Source organism: Chiloscyllium plagiosum, chromosome 24 (genome assembly GCF_004010195.1).
Source record: "Chiloscyllium plagiosum isolate BGI_BamShark_2017 chromosome 24, ASM401019v2, whole genome shotgun sequence".
Taxonomy (NCBI): Eukaryota; Metazoa; Chordata; class Chondrichthyes; order Orectolobiformes; family Hemiscylliidae; genus Chiloscyllium; species Chiloscyllium plagiosum.
The window spans coordinates 37,175,797-37,192,091 of record NC_057733.1 but is presented as its reverse complement, the minus strand read 5'-3'; the positions used below and the strand labels follow the sequence as shown (position 1 = coordinate 37,192,091).

Sequence of the window (16,295 nt, the reverse complement as noted above, 5' to 3'; positions counted from 1 at the left end):
GAGCTACCATGATAGAATTCAAACTTAGGTTCTACAATATTACCTGGGCCCCTCGATTGCTAGTCCAGCAAATAATAGCACTGTGCCTCACCTCATCTGTTTAAATAAACTATGTTCTAGTTGTGCAAAAAGAGAACAAGTATAAAAAAATGGCTTTTAGAGTGTAACAATTTTCACATCTAATACACATTCACAAAATGTAGTTTTAAAAGTTTCATTCCAGAGTCGAGGGAAGATGTACCAACATTTGTAAATGGAAAAGGAAGCTAAAATGTGCATACATTTGTACATTATTAAACGGAAACAAAGATGTGAATATATCCTCTTAGTACAAACAAACATTTCTGATGCCAAAATAAAAGCCACAAAACTTTTGAAATTTACATATTACACGATGGCACTGTTGACTAATTGTTTTAGGTAATTCCAAATGTAGAAAAATCTAACAAGGCAACTGGATGTAAGTCAAGGTACAGTCCCTTTACAAAAATAGCCTTTGCACCATGTTTGTGTTCTGTACCACAAGGTCATAATATTAAATACTTGCACGTAAAGCCTTTTTAGAAAAACATAACACTGAGGCCACGGACACTTGATTATGTCTGATCTCATGATGTGGGCAGTTTTCCAGTATCCCATTTTCCATGTAAATTTCCAGTGGCAGAAAGCAGTTGCATAACAAGACCAAAATTAATGATTCAAATTCCAATCGGAGCTAACATTGCACTCACATGCAAAAAACTGATATTGATGCTGGTTATTGTTCTCCTTTTACTTCCTCTTTGAGAGCAGACACCTTAACGCAGAATAAAAATAAAACCTGTGATCTTCTGATCTGGATGTGTCGTGTGACATCCGACAATGCCTTACCATCAGGGATCCTTAGGAAAATTGTTTATTTACTTTATATATCATGTGAAAATGATTATTTTATCACTGTGATCCCTGTGAAAATAATAATAAAATCATAATCTCGTAAAAGGATGTAGGATTTCTTGTGCTGTCTTTAGAAATGAGCAATTACAAACAAGATCCATTGGTCTTTCCTTGCAAATAAGCCCATTGCAAATGTTACATTCAGTGTACATTTGCTACTTAGGAAATGGGAGCACAGAATGTTGATAGGCAAGGGCACATGTCTACAGTATGTTTGCTCATTCCACTCATCTAAACAGTGTCAGTATTTTCAGAACAGCATATCTTATTCAATTTCTAATAACTATTCTCTTAAACTTTGCTGATAGCTTAGCAAGTCTTCAAGAGGTCTAGATATGGATCCAGGTTTTATTTCTGGTACATGCTGGGATCCAGAGTCAATGTTGAGTATTTGCTAGGCAATAGCCTCTTAAACGTGGGAGAGGACAAATCCAAGGATAAGGATAGAGTTTGGGTACATTGGCTGAAACTTATGATTCAGTGAGTATGATAATGTCTGTTTGATTAATGGACAGCTCTCCAAATTTTAGCATTGACCACAGATGCTAGTGAAGATGACTTTTCTTGTTGACTGGTTTACAGAGGTGCAAAGCAGTCAGCCTCAAAGGCTATAAAAAGCTTGTGAGGCCTTGGGGTTATTTTCTAAAGTTGGAACAGTAGAAGCGGCCTGAATGGATGGGGTCAAGCTCCCACAGGACCAGGATTTTTTGTTCCAGTTTTCCAATAGCAGGCATCTTAAAGCTGGATGTGGAAACTGATTTTCCTCTCTCTGTTACATCTAAAAGCTGGGGAGTTCTCTTCCTGCTGTTAGAATTGCATGTGAGCCAATATATTTTACTGAATTTCCCTTTGCCAAGGTTGTGTTTATGGGATGTTACTAATATTGGAACAGTTACTAGTATTTAAATAATCTATATTACTGTTCAGTTTTCTAATAGGGTTGTTATATGTTTTGCTTCAAGACTGGTAGTTTGACCAATCAAATTGCATCTGGAAGGCAATGCCTGGCACTTGCCTTTAAAATAAGAGATTATGATCTAGGCTATCTTATTAATATATTTTGAGGGGCTTCAGTTTGGTCCATAACAGATCTATTAAGAATTATAAACTTTACAGACCAGTCCCAGCATCATTCACTGATTAAATATGTCACACATTTTTACACTGGTCACTGTTCATCCCACTCAGATTCAGTTTCATTCCTCGCTTATATCTTTTTAATATATGGCCTGTCTCATTTCATTCCACTCTTCCTCTGGTTGATTTTCAGTTTATACCAAACTCAATTCACTTTGTTTCTTTCAATCCAAGTCCGGTTACATTGGTTGAAATGTAAGATTCACTAAGTATGATGATATCTGAGTTTGATTGATGGGACAACTCTCCCAATTTTGGCATTGATCACAGATGTTAATGAGGATGACTTTTCTGGTTGACTGGTTTGGGTATTTCTTTCACAGCTGAAAATGTGTTGCTGGAAAAGCACAGCAGGTCAGGCAGCATCCAAGGAACAGGAGAATCGATGTTTCGGGCATAAGCCCTTCTTCAGGAATGAGGAAAGGGTGCCCAGCAGGCTCAGATAAAAGGTAGGGAGGAGGGACTTGGGGGAGGGGCGTTGGAAATGCGATAGGTGGAAGGAGATCAAGGTGAGGGTGATAGGCCGGAGTGGGGTGGGGGCGGAGAGGTCAGGAAGAAGTTTGCAGGTCAGGAAGCCGGTGCTGAGTTCAAGGGATTTGACTGAGACAAGGTGGGGGGAGAGGAAATGAGGAACCTGGAGAAATCTGAGTTCATCCCTTGTGGTTGGAGGGTTCCTAGGCAGAAGATAAGGTGCTCTTCCTCCAACCATCGTGTTGCTATGGTCTGGCTATGGAAGAGTCCAAGGACCTGCATGTCCTTGGTGGAGTGGGAGGGGGAGTTGAAGTGTTGAGCCACGGGGTGGTTGGGTTGGTTGGTCCGGGTGTCCCAGAGGTGTTCTCTGAACCGTTCCGCAAGTAGGCGGCCTATCTCCCCAATATAGAGGAAGCCACATCGGGTGCAGCGGATACTATCCTTGGTGCTGGGTCTGTTTGGAGGTGGCGGAAGTGACGGCGGATGATGCGCTGTACATGGGGATTGGTGGGGTGGTAGGTGGGGACCAGTGGGGTTCTGTCCTGGTGGCGGTTGGAGGGGCGGGGCTCAAGGGCGGAAGAGCGGGAAGTGGAAGAGATGCGGTGGAGGGCATCGTCAACCACGTCTGGGGGGAAACTGCGGTCCTTGAAGAAGGAGGCCATCTGGGTTGTACGGATTTGGAACTGGTCCTCCTGGGAGCACGAGGCAGCGCCAATACAGTCATCGAAGTAGTGGAGGAAAAGGTGGGGGGGTGGTGCCAGTGTAGCTGCAGAAGATGGACTCTTCCACATATCCTACGAAAGGCAGGCATAGCTGGGGCCCATGCGGGTGCCCATGGCAACTCCTTTAGTTTGGAGGAAGTGGGAGGATTGGAAAGAGAAGTTGTTCAGGGTGAGGACCAGTTCAGTCAGTTCCTTCACATACCTGAATAGGATGGCTAAGTATAGATTGATAATCTGTGTATCTTATTGTTTTTATTTTTTCCTAGTAGTTTTACAGAGCTGAGTGACTAGGCCATTTCAGACGCAGGTTAAAAATAAATTACTTTTGCTGCGAGCACTGGAATCACATCTTGACCAGTCTGGGTATGGTAAACAGATTTACTTCTCTGAAGGACAAGAGGGACCCAGATAGCTTTTTAATGATTATCCCATAGTTTCCCCCGTTCACCTTTATTAAAACCAACATTTAATTCCATATTTATGTCATGAATTAGATATAAATCCCCAAGCTACCATGGAGAAAGCACGCCTCCCAATCAATGTGCAGGCCTCTGGCTACTACTCTATTAAATAATTACTATGTTACCACACCCATGATTTATAGTAGTCTGATTTAATGTTGTGAATACCATTTAACTCTTAACATTCCTCTGTAAGATTGCTGCTTTGAATTCTCCTTTCTAGACTACAAAGGCTAAATATCTCCATCTTTCTCTCCTAATTCAATCCCAACATTTAGGATATACCCTCTCCCATTCTCTTGCATCATGTTTAATGTTCCCCAGTGTACCAATTAACAGGTTAACTTGAGTATTGTGTAGTCATATCTAGATTTCCTATATTTTAGTTAGAAATTGAACATTCTTTGAGATTTTGACTACAGCTGTGTATAAATTAAATGTGTTCAAATCTGGGTGTGTTACGATCTTATGACTTTAAGTATTTGGTCCTTTTTTAATGAAGAAAAGTTGAGACCGAGGTGCAAAGCAGTCAGCTTCAAAGACCATAAACAGTTTGTGAAGGCTTGGGGTTATTTTCTAAATTCAGAGCAGTAGAAGCAGCCTGAATGGGTGGGGTCAAGCTCCCACAGAACCAGGAGATTTTGTTTCAGTTTTTCAGTCTTAAAGCTGGATGTGGAAACTGTTTTACCTCTCTCTGTTACATCTAAAAGCTGGGGGAATTCTCTTCCTGCTGCTAAAATTGCATGTGAGCCAATATATTTTATTGAATTTGCCTTTGCCAAGGGTGTGTTTATGGGATGTTACTAATATTGGAACAGTTAATGTTTAGTATTTAAATAATCTATTATACTGTTCAGTTTTCTAATAGGGTTGTTATATTTTGCTTCAAAACTTGACCAATTGAATTGCATCTGGAAGGCAATGCCTGGCACTTGCCTTTAAAATGAGAGATTAGGGTCTAGGCTGTCTTTTTAATATATGTTGAGGGGGTTTAGTCTGGTCCATTCAGAATTATGAACATTACAGCTCAGCCCCAGTATCACTCAGTTATTAATTGTGTCACACATTTTTGTGGTGATATTTTACATTGGTCAATGTTTATCCCACTCAGATTCAGTTTCACTCACTTATATCTTTTTAATATATGGCCTGACTCATTTGATTCAACTGCTCCTCTGGTTGATTTTCAGTTCATACCAAACTCAATTAGCCTTGAGTTTTTCAATCCAAGTCTGGGTACATTGGCTAAAATGTATGATTCAGTGAGTATGATGATATCTGTTTGATTGATGGGACAACTCTCCCAATTTTGGCACTGATCATAGGTGCTAATGAGGATGACTTTCTGGTTGACTGGTTTGGGTATTTCCTTCAAATACCTGAATAGGATGGCTAAGTATAGATAGATTATCTGTCTTGTTTATTGTTTTTATTTTTTCCTCGTAGTTTTACAGAGTTGAGTGACTAGGTGATTTCAGACACAGGTTAAGAATAAAGTACATTTGCTGTGAACACTGGAATTACATATAGGCCAGTCTAGGTACAAAAAACAAATTTACTTCTCAAAGTGGCATTAGGGACCCAGATAAGTTTTTAATGACTACCCCATAGCTTCCCGTATTCACCTTTGTTAAAACCAACATTTTAATTCCAAATTTAATTGGATATATATCCCCAAGCTACCATGGTGAAATCACACCTCCCAATCAATGTGCAATGGTTATTATTCCATTAAAATAATTACTATGTTACCACACCTGTAATTTATAGTAATCTGAAGTAACCTTTTGAATCAAGAGTGTGGTGCTGGAAAAGCACAGCAGGTCATCCGAGGAGCAGGAGAATCAACATTTCAGGAAAAAGCCCTTTATAAGGAATGAGCTCTGTTAGTTGATTTTAACCTTTTGGATATCGTTTACCTTTTAATATTCCTCTGTAAGATCACTGCTCTGAATTCTCCTTTCCAGACTAAAAAGACAAAATATCTCCACCTCTCTCTCCTAATTCAATCCCAACATTTAGGATATACCCTATCCATTTCTCATGCTCTGTGTTTATACGTTCCCCAGTGCATCAATCCTCAGTGTAACTTGTGGACTGTGTATTCTTATCTAGATTTCCTGTAGTTACAACATGAATACACTTTGATTACTGCTGCATATATATTAAGGGAGTTCATCGCTGGGTCTATTAAGAATTATAGATCTTTTGACATCAGCCCAGCATTACGTATCACACATTTTTATGGTGATATTTTACACTGGTCTGCATCTATCATTGTTCAGCCCACTTATTGTCAGTGTTACTCCTCACTTAGATCTTAATAAATGGCCTGACTCATTTGATTCCACTGCTGCTCTGGTTGATTTTCAGTTTATACCAAATTCAATTGGCTTTGGAGTTTTCATTGTCATTGACATAAATTGGAAGTTGGTGCATTCCAAATACTGTGTACTAGCCATTCTATTCAGTACTTAGCCCCATTTTTGGCAGCACCTCTTGTATCTAGAACCTGCTGTTCACCATTCGTAAGGCAGTTTTCATCAATTCTCCTGCTCCTTGGATGCTGCCTGACCTGCTGCGCTTTTCCAGCAACACATTTTCAGCTCTGATCTCCAGCATTTGCAGTCCTCACTTTCTCCGAGTTTCTCATCCTTAGCCAGGTATGGCCTGCATTTTCACAGCTGGTAAATAGTAACCTTTTATGTGAAACTTCATCAAATACCTTTTGAAATCCTAAATACCTTGAGGTTTACCAAGTGACTTGGGTTGTCACTTCCTTGGGGAAATCAAGCAGCTTGCCTAGGCTGGATCATCCCTTGTGAATATGTAGAGGAAGTAATATTTCCTATCTTGCATTGTTTATCCCTTTCAGCATTTTGAACAATTTGATTACCCTTTAACTTTTTCTGTTAACCCTTGTTATCACGTAAGAGCAAAAGCATTTCAAAATATATTTGTTTCTCACCAAGAAGAAAGCTGCCTTCTCTGTTAGCTTTGGATGTGAACTTTATGGGCACTTATTGGAGGGTGATGCATGGAAAAACAAGTATTACTCAGTGTCTAGTGTTGGCCTTAAAAATACACACACTCCCTACAAGGAATGAATAGATTTATTGGCTGAAGTTTTTTTGACTGAAATCATTTTGGGTTTGACACTGTGTTTGAACAAGTGATGAGTGTCAGGATCAGAACCTATCCATGCAGCTACAGATAAAAGTTGCAAGGGTGTCATTAGAAAATAGTTACAGCCTTTTCAAGGAGTGAATGGGCTTGGGAGAATTAAGGCAGAGGAAATAGATACAAGCACAAGTGACACAGCACTGGCCTTGAGATGACTAATTCAATGGAAGTGTTCCAGGGGATCGGTGTGAGGACGGTTACTTTGTTTGGCTTTCCAAAGCAATGCAGTGCTGCATGACTGAAAGGAAAATGGTACTTAGTCAAAATCAGTGCCATTGAATATATGGGCAGGATCTGGAACTACACACGGCAAAAGAAAACAGATCTAAAAGAAGTTGCCCAAAGAGTATTAGGCCAAAAATACATGCCAGGTGGCCAACAAACATTTGCCTTTTTACTGCTCACCATTTTCAAGTTTTCACAGAACCATATGGTCAACAAAACATGGTGTTAATGTTACTCTTCTCTCATTAAAAATGTCTAACAATACCTAATAATCATGTCACATTTCTTTTATTTCAAACGTGTCCTTGTTGTAAAGGGTTATGTCACCTCCTTTCTTGTCAACTCTTCCCAAACACTTTGTATCCTGAGTAAAAGCAAAATGCTGCAGATGCTGGACGTCTGAGACTAACTCTAGGTACGTTTATATAATCATGAGGGACATGGTTAGGGTAAATAGACAAGGTCTTTTCTTCAGAGTGTGAGAGTCCAAAACTAGAGGTTTAGGATGAGAGGGGAAATTTTAAAAGTGACGTAAGGGTCAATTTTTCATGCAGAGGGTGGTGCATATTTAGAATGAGCTGCCACAGGAAGAGGCTGGTACAATTACAACATTTAAAAGGCATCTGAATGGATATATGAAGAGGGTAGGGTTTGGAGGGATATGGGCCAAATGCTGGCAAATGGGACTAGACATATCTAGGATATCCGGTTGGCATTGACGAGTTAGAATGGAGGGTCTATTTCTGTACTGTACCTCTCTGCGACTCTATAAGGATAAGTCTATGACATGTCTCTGCTTGACCCCCTGTCTTGACCTCAGAGAATTCGATCATCTTACCATCAGGGAGGACTGTCACCGACATCTTGCTGTTGAGGGGATGGAGGATGATAAATTCGCTGGACAGCCAGCAGACCTGCCATAGAACGTCCTGATTGACCAAGTCAAAAGTATAAGTCATGTTGATGAAGACCATGTTAGAGTGGTTGGTGTTATTCCTGGCATTTCTGTTGGAGTTGCTGAGCAGTGAGAATCATGTCCATAGATCCATGGTTTAGTTGGAAGATACATCGGCTTTCAGGGCGGATTTTCTCCGAGACTAGGAGAAGGAGCTTATTGAGGATTCAGGTGATGTCTTCCTAACGATGGAAAGTATGGAGATTTCTCAGTGATTTTCACAGTCCAATTTGTCTGTTTTCTTTAAGATGGTGGCAATGACAGAATCCCCAAGATTAGAAGGGACTCTGCTTTGTCCCAAATTTTCAGGATTTTCATGATTGCAAGGGGATCAGAAGAAGATGGAGCCATTTGGGTCAACTTAAATTTATACTGTGATCATTAACAGGCTTGAAGCTGCATCAATATTACTGTTGGTATCTGTAACAAGACTGCTACTATTCTTAAATGGGTATCTTACTGACTGCAGCATCTGCTTACTTCAACTGGTCAGTCCAGTTTAATATACAAGTTGGGATATAATGGCCCTGATCCCAGACTGCTACATTCAATTAGAAATAGTCAGACTTTGTACACTCCAGTCATCTCCAAGGGGTGGCAAGAAGAAGAGAAACATTGCCTCCTTTGACTCAAAAGGCACACATTTGAAATCTATTCCAAATAGCCCTGACATGTGGAGAACAAAGACCTTTCTGAATGCATGTCCAACAAGGGCAAGCACTTACACTTATCCTCCTTGCAAACTGTAATAGCTAGATGGAGCTCTTTAGGTTTTGTTGTAATCTATAGGGAAAAGCTGTAAAGAAGGCAATGGGAAATCACCCCAGTTACTGTTGCCTATTATGGTGGTTCAAGAATTGCACGTGCGTGCCTTGAATTGGGTCCTGCCTAAGGGAAAATACAAAGGATGGGTTACATGTGCTCCAGAATATTTGACGTGCTGGATAACCTTCAAACCACATCCTTGTAAAATAGCAATTTCCTGCCAAGGTGCAATTGTCAGTAAGATACGTCATATGCAGGGGATGTGAATATACTTAGCTTGCTTCAAAAGCTCTCTCTCCTGTTTCATGTATCTCAAAATTGCACTCCCATCAGACAAAATAAAAATGACTTCCTGAACCGTGAATTCTCATGTTAGATCTTCCAATATCTTGGCTAAACTAAAAGACTGTGGATTTAATAATATGCTAATCTGGGTTACTTTGTCAGAGGAGGAAGTGAAAATATTTGGTTGAGGCTGTCAGATTTTTCACACAGTAAGAGCAGCTGTACTAAATGATCACATGTCACATCACTGTTACACACCATTAGAGACATAATTTCAATTAAAACAATCAGCTCAACCATCAATTAACAACTATTCTTTATTTGGTGGTTTGAGCTATAGGGAGAGGCTGAATAGGCTGGGGCTGTTTTCCTTGGAATGTTGGAGGCTGAGAAGTGACTTAATAGAGGTTTATAAAACCCTGAGGGACATAGATAGGGTCAATAGACAAAGTCTTTTCCCTGAGGTGGGGAGTCCAGAACTAGATGGCATAGGTCTAGGGTGAGAGGGGTAAGATTTAAAAGGGATCTAAGGGCAACTTTTTCACATGGAGGGTGTTGCATATGGAGTGAGCTGCCAGGGGAAGTGATGGAGACTGGTACAACTACAAAATGTACAATAAATCTGAATGGCTATATGAATAGGAAGGTTTAGAGGGATATGGGCCAAGTGCTGGCAAATGGGACTAGTTTGGGTTAGGATATCTGGTCAACATGGACGAGTTGGACTGAAGTGTCTGTTTCTGTGCTGTACACCTCTATGACTTTATAAAGTGGTTTGAAAAACTAACGAGCTATTGACAGATTAAAGTATCAGAGTGACATGATATTTGCAGTTATAAACCTTAATACAGTCAGCTCAAAGTCTCCTCTCTATTATTGTGTTTTAATGTAAGCGTTAATACACTTTTTTAAAGAGAAGTATAATATTCAAAGAGAGATAATTAATTGCAATGCATACAGAACTTCCCAGATTAGTCACAGCTGGAGTCACATTTTTTGCAACTTACACTTAACTTCCACAACCAAACAATCACAAAATTTGAAACCTTGGATTCTGACTACAGTATTTACAATGGTCTTTCAAAATAAAATCTTTTACCAAACAGTATTTCAAACAGTTTTTGAACTCATCCTTTGCATTATTATCTTTGGTTCTGAAAAGGACACAGCTCTACTTTAGCAGCAGAATAGAATATACTTCTTGTTAATCCTGTTACTGGATTATAATAATTATGAACAAGAAAGATCATTTAGATCAGTACAGGGCTTCTAACATTTCTGCAATGTGGTATCAGATAGGTTTTTGCCTCTATTATTCAGTCTGTAAGTAGAATGGGGCAAGTAGTCAATATAAAGGATATTAATAAATTTGCAGAATCTAATAATATTCACTTTTTATCAGTCCAGACTGTTTTGACTGGTTAATTTAAAAGGCATGTCTGATGGTGGGTGCTTTTAGTGGATGATGCTTGGTGCACACAGAGGGACATGGGATGCCAATGATTTTTGAATTAGAACTCAACAACAACGTTGCTCTGGCTGGAAGGATAATTTCCATCAAGGTTGGGATGGAAATGATTGGAAAGGTGAGGATGGCAAGAGAGCAATGGGAATGGGATGCAAACAATGCAGAGGATTGGCTAGGGGTGGCATAGAAAGGGAGAGGTGACATGGAATGGGCAGCATGTGAGGGCTGGATGAAATAATGTAATTGGTTAAATGTGGAAAAATGGCAGATATAATTACTTGATACAATTTATTATGCAAGGTTTGTGAAGGTTTGTAGCTCAGGTTGAGGTTTAGGGTGTAGGTTTGCTCGCTGAGCTGTAGGTTTGAAGGGTAAAGTGAATAGAATCATGCTAGTAGATTTAGGTGAAGAAAGAAGAGAGGGGTCTTCAAACATATATAAATACTGGCATAGACACTTTGGTCTGAATGACCCATTTAGATTTAACCAATATTTTTATTTTAAAATTCTTCTTCTTGGTTTCAAATCCTTCCATGGCCTGGCCCCTCTCCATCGGAATCATTCTCTTTAATTTGTGTCTATACGTTTAACTAATCTATGAAATTTCTCAATGACCTTTTATTTTATAATGTATCACTGAAGTGCACTGGGACGGTTTTGTTATCTAAGGTAATGATTCTGAAAAGAGAATTTGTGGAAGCATTCTACTCCAACCATTAGCTCGTAGAACATAGTTCTGCAGCACATATGAAATACTGAACAACGGTGGGAACATCGCTGAAGAATCTCAAGGTATCAACGATGAAAACATTTTCAAAGGGAAAGTCAATTTGCCAATTTAAATACATGACCACATTTCTGGAGCAGGTGAGTCTTCAACTCCAGCCTTACGTTAAGGATATTACCTCCGAACCACAAGAGCTATACTTTTAACCTAAGAGAATGAATGGAATTCATTTCATTCATAATTAGTTGTCAGATTTTCCATTGGAAACTCCTGTCCTAGCTTATTATCTACTAAATTTGAATCATTCAACATAAACTTTGTCATTTCAAGTTCCTCCGTGACCCCGTTTTTGGAAACAGATTATGGGAGATTTATATATCAGCATTTAATAAGAAACATCTTAAATAGAACAATACAGCACAGGAACAGGCCCTTCAGCCCATGTTGTGCCGAACATGATACCAAATTAAACTAATCCCTTCTGCCTTCTCTTGGTGTATAACCCTCCATTCCTTGCATATTCATGTGCACCCCTATCACATCTGCCTCCATCACCACGCCTGGCTTCGCATTCCAGACTCCTTCCATACTCTGTAAAAAGATTTGCCCCTCACACCTCCTTTCCCCTTATCACCTTAAATGCATGCCCCCAAGTATTAGATATTTCAACTCTGGGAAAAGATTCTGACCGTCAATCCTATCTATGCATCTCATAATTCTATAGACTTCTTTCAAGTCTCACCTCAGTCACCACCGCTCCAGAGAAATATCTTGTAGATGGATTTCAAGTTGAAAGAGTTAATAGTCTATATGTATGTAATCATTAGAACTCAGGCTATCTCATCCATCTAAAGGCAAAAACTCTAAAGAAAATCAATACAAATGTAAAAGATAATGTTTTAACATGGCTGCATAATCTAATAAAGGAATTAATGGGAATGAAAAGAGAATCTCTGAAGAATTAGCCCTGATTGACAGCTTATGAGTTACTGCACATCGTTTGCTTCTTTGATGTATCATCCTCGTGTACAGATTGCAACAGCATGTTCTTCAACCAGCTGAATAATAATAAATTAATTTAGCACAGAATCTCCTGCAGGTATTGCGCATGCACGAGAAAGCTACAGAAGCCCAAGACTACAGACATAGCTGAAAAGCTGAGTAGAATTCCAGTAATCGGGCAATCCGGCAGGATTTCAGAAAAATATTATATATAACAAGAGGAGTTAGGCAGTTGCTGAAACCCACAAACTGTTACACAGGAATGTTATCAAAGTTCAAAGATGCTGCGAAAGCCCTAGAAATAATTTGTATGGTTGTTCTTTGAGACAAAATAACAAAATAAAACAGAGTATTGCATGGGTTCACCAAGAGGCATAGTGCGTGGCTTATGGTGACTCTTCCTGACCCCCTCAGTTCATTACCCTTGATATCAGTAGGGAGTTCCACAACATCATCATATCCTGTGAAAACTCCTTTCAGTTATCTTTCATCAATATCATGAAACAGGCTCCTAAAAAAAATTTCTGCTTTACCCCTAGTAAGGGCAGAGGTTTGGGGACTTTGACAGCATGAGGGGGTTAAAGTGTACAGCCACAGCACAGTGGGGTTGTTTAGTACGTGTGTCCCAGAGATGTTCTCTGAAATGTACCGCAAGTTGGCGTCCTGTTTCCCCAATGTAGAGGAGACCACATCGAGAGCAATAGACACAGTAGATGATGTGTGTGGAAGTACAGGCAAATCTCTGTCGGATGTGCCTACAAAATGACAGAGGTTGAGCCTGCAACAGAAGCCAACAGTCTGAGATCTGCCGGAAATTAGACTCCAGGCCTAATTGCTGTAATTGCAGTGAGTTGCTGATACTCAACACATTTTTAGAGACTTCTCTTTCATAGGGCCACTTTGAAAATGGCTGTCCTGCTAGTGGGTCAGGCAGCATCCGAGGAGCAGTAGAATCAATGTTTTGGCCATAAGCCCTTCATCGGGAATTTCTGATCAATTCTTCTGCTTCTTGGATGCTGCCTGACCAGCTGTGCTTTTCCAGCACCACACTCTTCGACTCTGATCTCCAGCATCTGCAGCACTCACTTCCTTCCTGTCCTACTACTGGCAGTGGTTCCAAGTCGTTGAAGAAAATGACATTGCAAGGTTGGGCTGGGAAAAACAAAAAACTCTTTCTCTTTGTTCCACATGAGGGAAAGTTAAAAAAAAATCCTCACCACAATGGGAGTTCAAAATCTGCTATTTGACAGATAGGGTGTGTCACACATGGAAGCATATCTACATAGCAGGACTTAATCACATTTTCTGCCCATTTTCAACTACCAGCCCACTGCTGCAAGTGTCCTGTTGCTTTTTTTTTGCTTGATATTGGAGATTATCTGAGCCTGACAAAGCCAATCTACTTGAGTACCTCTGTCCTATGCTCCTCCACTGCAGCCTTTCTCAAGAATTTAAGATATTGTTTAGTTGACTTCAACAACAAAATTTAGAGTTATTGTGGATTTTTGAAAGGCATTGTGATTTACTGCAAACAGTACAAGTGGAAATAAAAGAAAGGTATGTAAAGGAAATAGTGGCAATATTTGTTTTATCCCCTTTTGGCAGGACAGCTGTTCCTTTGAATTTTCCAACGTGAGTTCCCGTCAATAGCTTTCTCCTTATTCATCTGTGGCTCATGTGTTTCAAGCTGGCGGCAGAGAAAGAACTCCTCAGCTGGAGCTCGCCCACTTTGTTCGTTTCTTTTCCTTTTTACTCTTTTTGCTTTATTTTATTCTTCTTTCTTCTTACCTCCTGCTCTTAAGCCTCAACTGAAGTCATTGTGGCCCTCTGGCTTCAGCGCGGATTCCTGGCGTCAGCGCGGATTCCTGGCCTCAGCGCGGATTTCTGGCTTCAGCGCGGATTCCTGGCTTCAGCGCGGATTCCTGGCCTCAGCGCACTTTCCTGGCTTCAGCGCGGATTCCTGGCCTCAGCACGGATTCCTGGCCTCAGCGCAGATTCCTGGCTTCAGCGCAGATTCCTGGCCTCAGCGCGGATTCCTGGCTTCAGCGCAGATTCCTGGCTTAGCACACTTTCCTGGCTTCAGCGCACTTTCCGGGCTTCAGCGCACTTTCCTGGCTTCAGCACAGATTCCTGGCTTCAGCACGGATTCCTGGCTTCAGCATGAAGCCCTGGCCTCAGCGTGAAGCCCTAGCTTGAGAGCCTTGAGCCCAATCCAGAGCGGACTCTTGGTACATCCGGCCTTGAGCTGAGGCCCAGCATGGACAGAGTTGGAAGATCTGTTATTCTGAACTTTTTATTTCTTTATTTTCTCATTTATTCCTATGATTTTATACTTTTGTACCTAAGATGATGTGAAGGTGTATATTGTTGGACTTCTTATTTCTTTATTTTCTATTTTTTTCCAAAGAATTTGTTCTTAAGAATCTGTACCTAGGTACCTTTGTAGCTAAGATAGCACCATAAGTGGCAACTTGCAAGCTTTTCTATGTACTCATGTGAGTATGTGACACTAAAGCTAATTCTAGTTCTGTTTGGTCGTTTCCACAAAACATTTTGGGCTTTAGAATGCAGATTCTCAATGCTAGACTTACTTTAAACTCTTGCATTAAATGGCTTGACTGAGCTACTGTAAGGAATGTTGATTTGATTTGGTTTATTTATTGTTACATATATTTTATTAAAAATTGCTGTATAGTGTGTCCACTCTCTGGCACTATCTTAAAACACAGAAAAATATGCCATAATATAGAATATAAAGTCAGAAAAGTAAGGAAATATAGACATATTGATGAAGTCCAATGGGGACTGCATGAAGGAACAGTTGGAATGAATTTCCATGAGCAGACTGTGACATTTCCAGTGTTCCCCTCTGAGCCACTCATCACCCAATCTTGGAGATATATTGCTGATCATTCAGTGTCACTGGAAAAAAGTCCTGAAATTCCTTCCCGAACAGCATTGTGGGTATACATAAAGAAAATGGACCCACATTTCGCAAAAGCAACTCACCACCACCTTCTGAAGGGCACCTATGGATCGACAGTAGATGATGGCCCAGTGAGCAACATCCACATTCTGTGAATGGATTTTAAAAATTAATTCTTCTGGCAGATGCCCTTCAGCCCAGGCTCTAGAGCCTTATCATCTTGCACAATCAGACAGTTCATCACAGAGTTATTTTTTTTAGATTAGATTACTTTGGACTGTGGGAGGAAACCGGAGCACCCGGAGGAAACCGACGCAGATACAGGGAGAATGTGCAAACTCCACACAGACAGTTGCCTGCGGCGGGAATTGAACCTGGGTCTCTGGTGCTGTGAGGCAGCAGTGCTAACCGCTGTGCCACCGTGAAGCTGGATAGGGTGCTTTAGTTGACTTCATTTTATTTTATTATATTTATATTTAATTAACTTAATTATAGTAATGGTGTGTGAAGAAATATTTGTTGATTTAAGAGATACTTACCATACACAATATTATTTGCTCATTTTAGCAGTTATTTTCCATATTTGAGTTAAGTTCAAAGACTCTGGTCACCTTGCTCACTACCCATTCCACATAATAATGACTAAAATAAAGAAATGGGATTCAGGCCTTGTTCTCACACCTACACACTACATGCTTTGGTTGACAGCATAGAATCACAGATGGATCATGCGAATAATCAGCCAAGGAGATGTTATCTGTAGAGATATCCAAGAGGATGTTATTCAGTGTCACTTTTATCTGTGGCAACACAGTACGGTATTCCGGACTTGCAGAATCTAGAGGTAGGAGTTCAGCAGTATCATTCAATAGGTTGAATATCAGAGGAGGGTCATGTTGTTGTTCTGGCCCTTGTTTACCTTTACAAGCTTTGGCACCACCTAAAACCATAAGAACACAATCCCTTGTGAGCACTAAACCTCAATTCTGTGTTTTAGTTCTGCTGCAAGTTAACAACGTATTCAAAAACTAC

At 40.2% G+C, this 16,295-nt stretch overlaps 1 protein-coding gene across 1 annotated transcript in view; it reads right to left on the bottom strand.

Moving 5' to 3' along the window:
- Positions 1–13,351: 13,351 nt before the first annotated feature.
- arsg (arylsulfatase G) overlaps positions 13,352–16,295 on the bottom strand; it is a 61,302-nt gene continuing 58,358 nt past the window's right edge. The window contains exon 11 of the mRNA XM_043714831.1: positions 13,352–16,203. Within this exon, the coding sequence (XP_043570766.1) occupies positions 15,926–16,203 (278 nt within the window). The 3' untranslated portion in view covers positions 13,352–15,925. The remainder of the gene's footprint in view (positions 16,204–16,295) is intronic.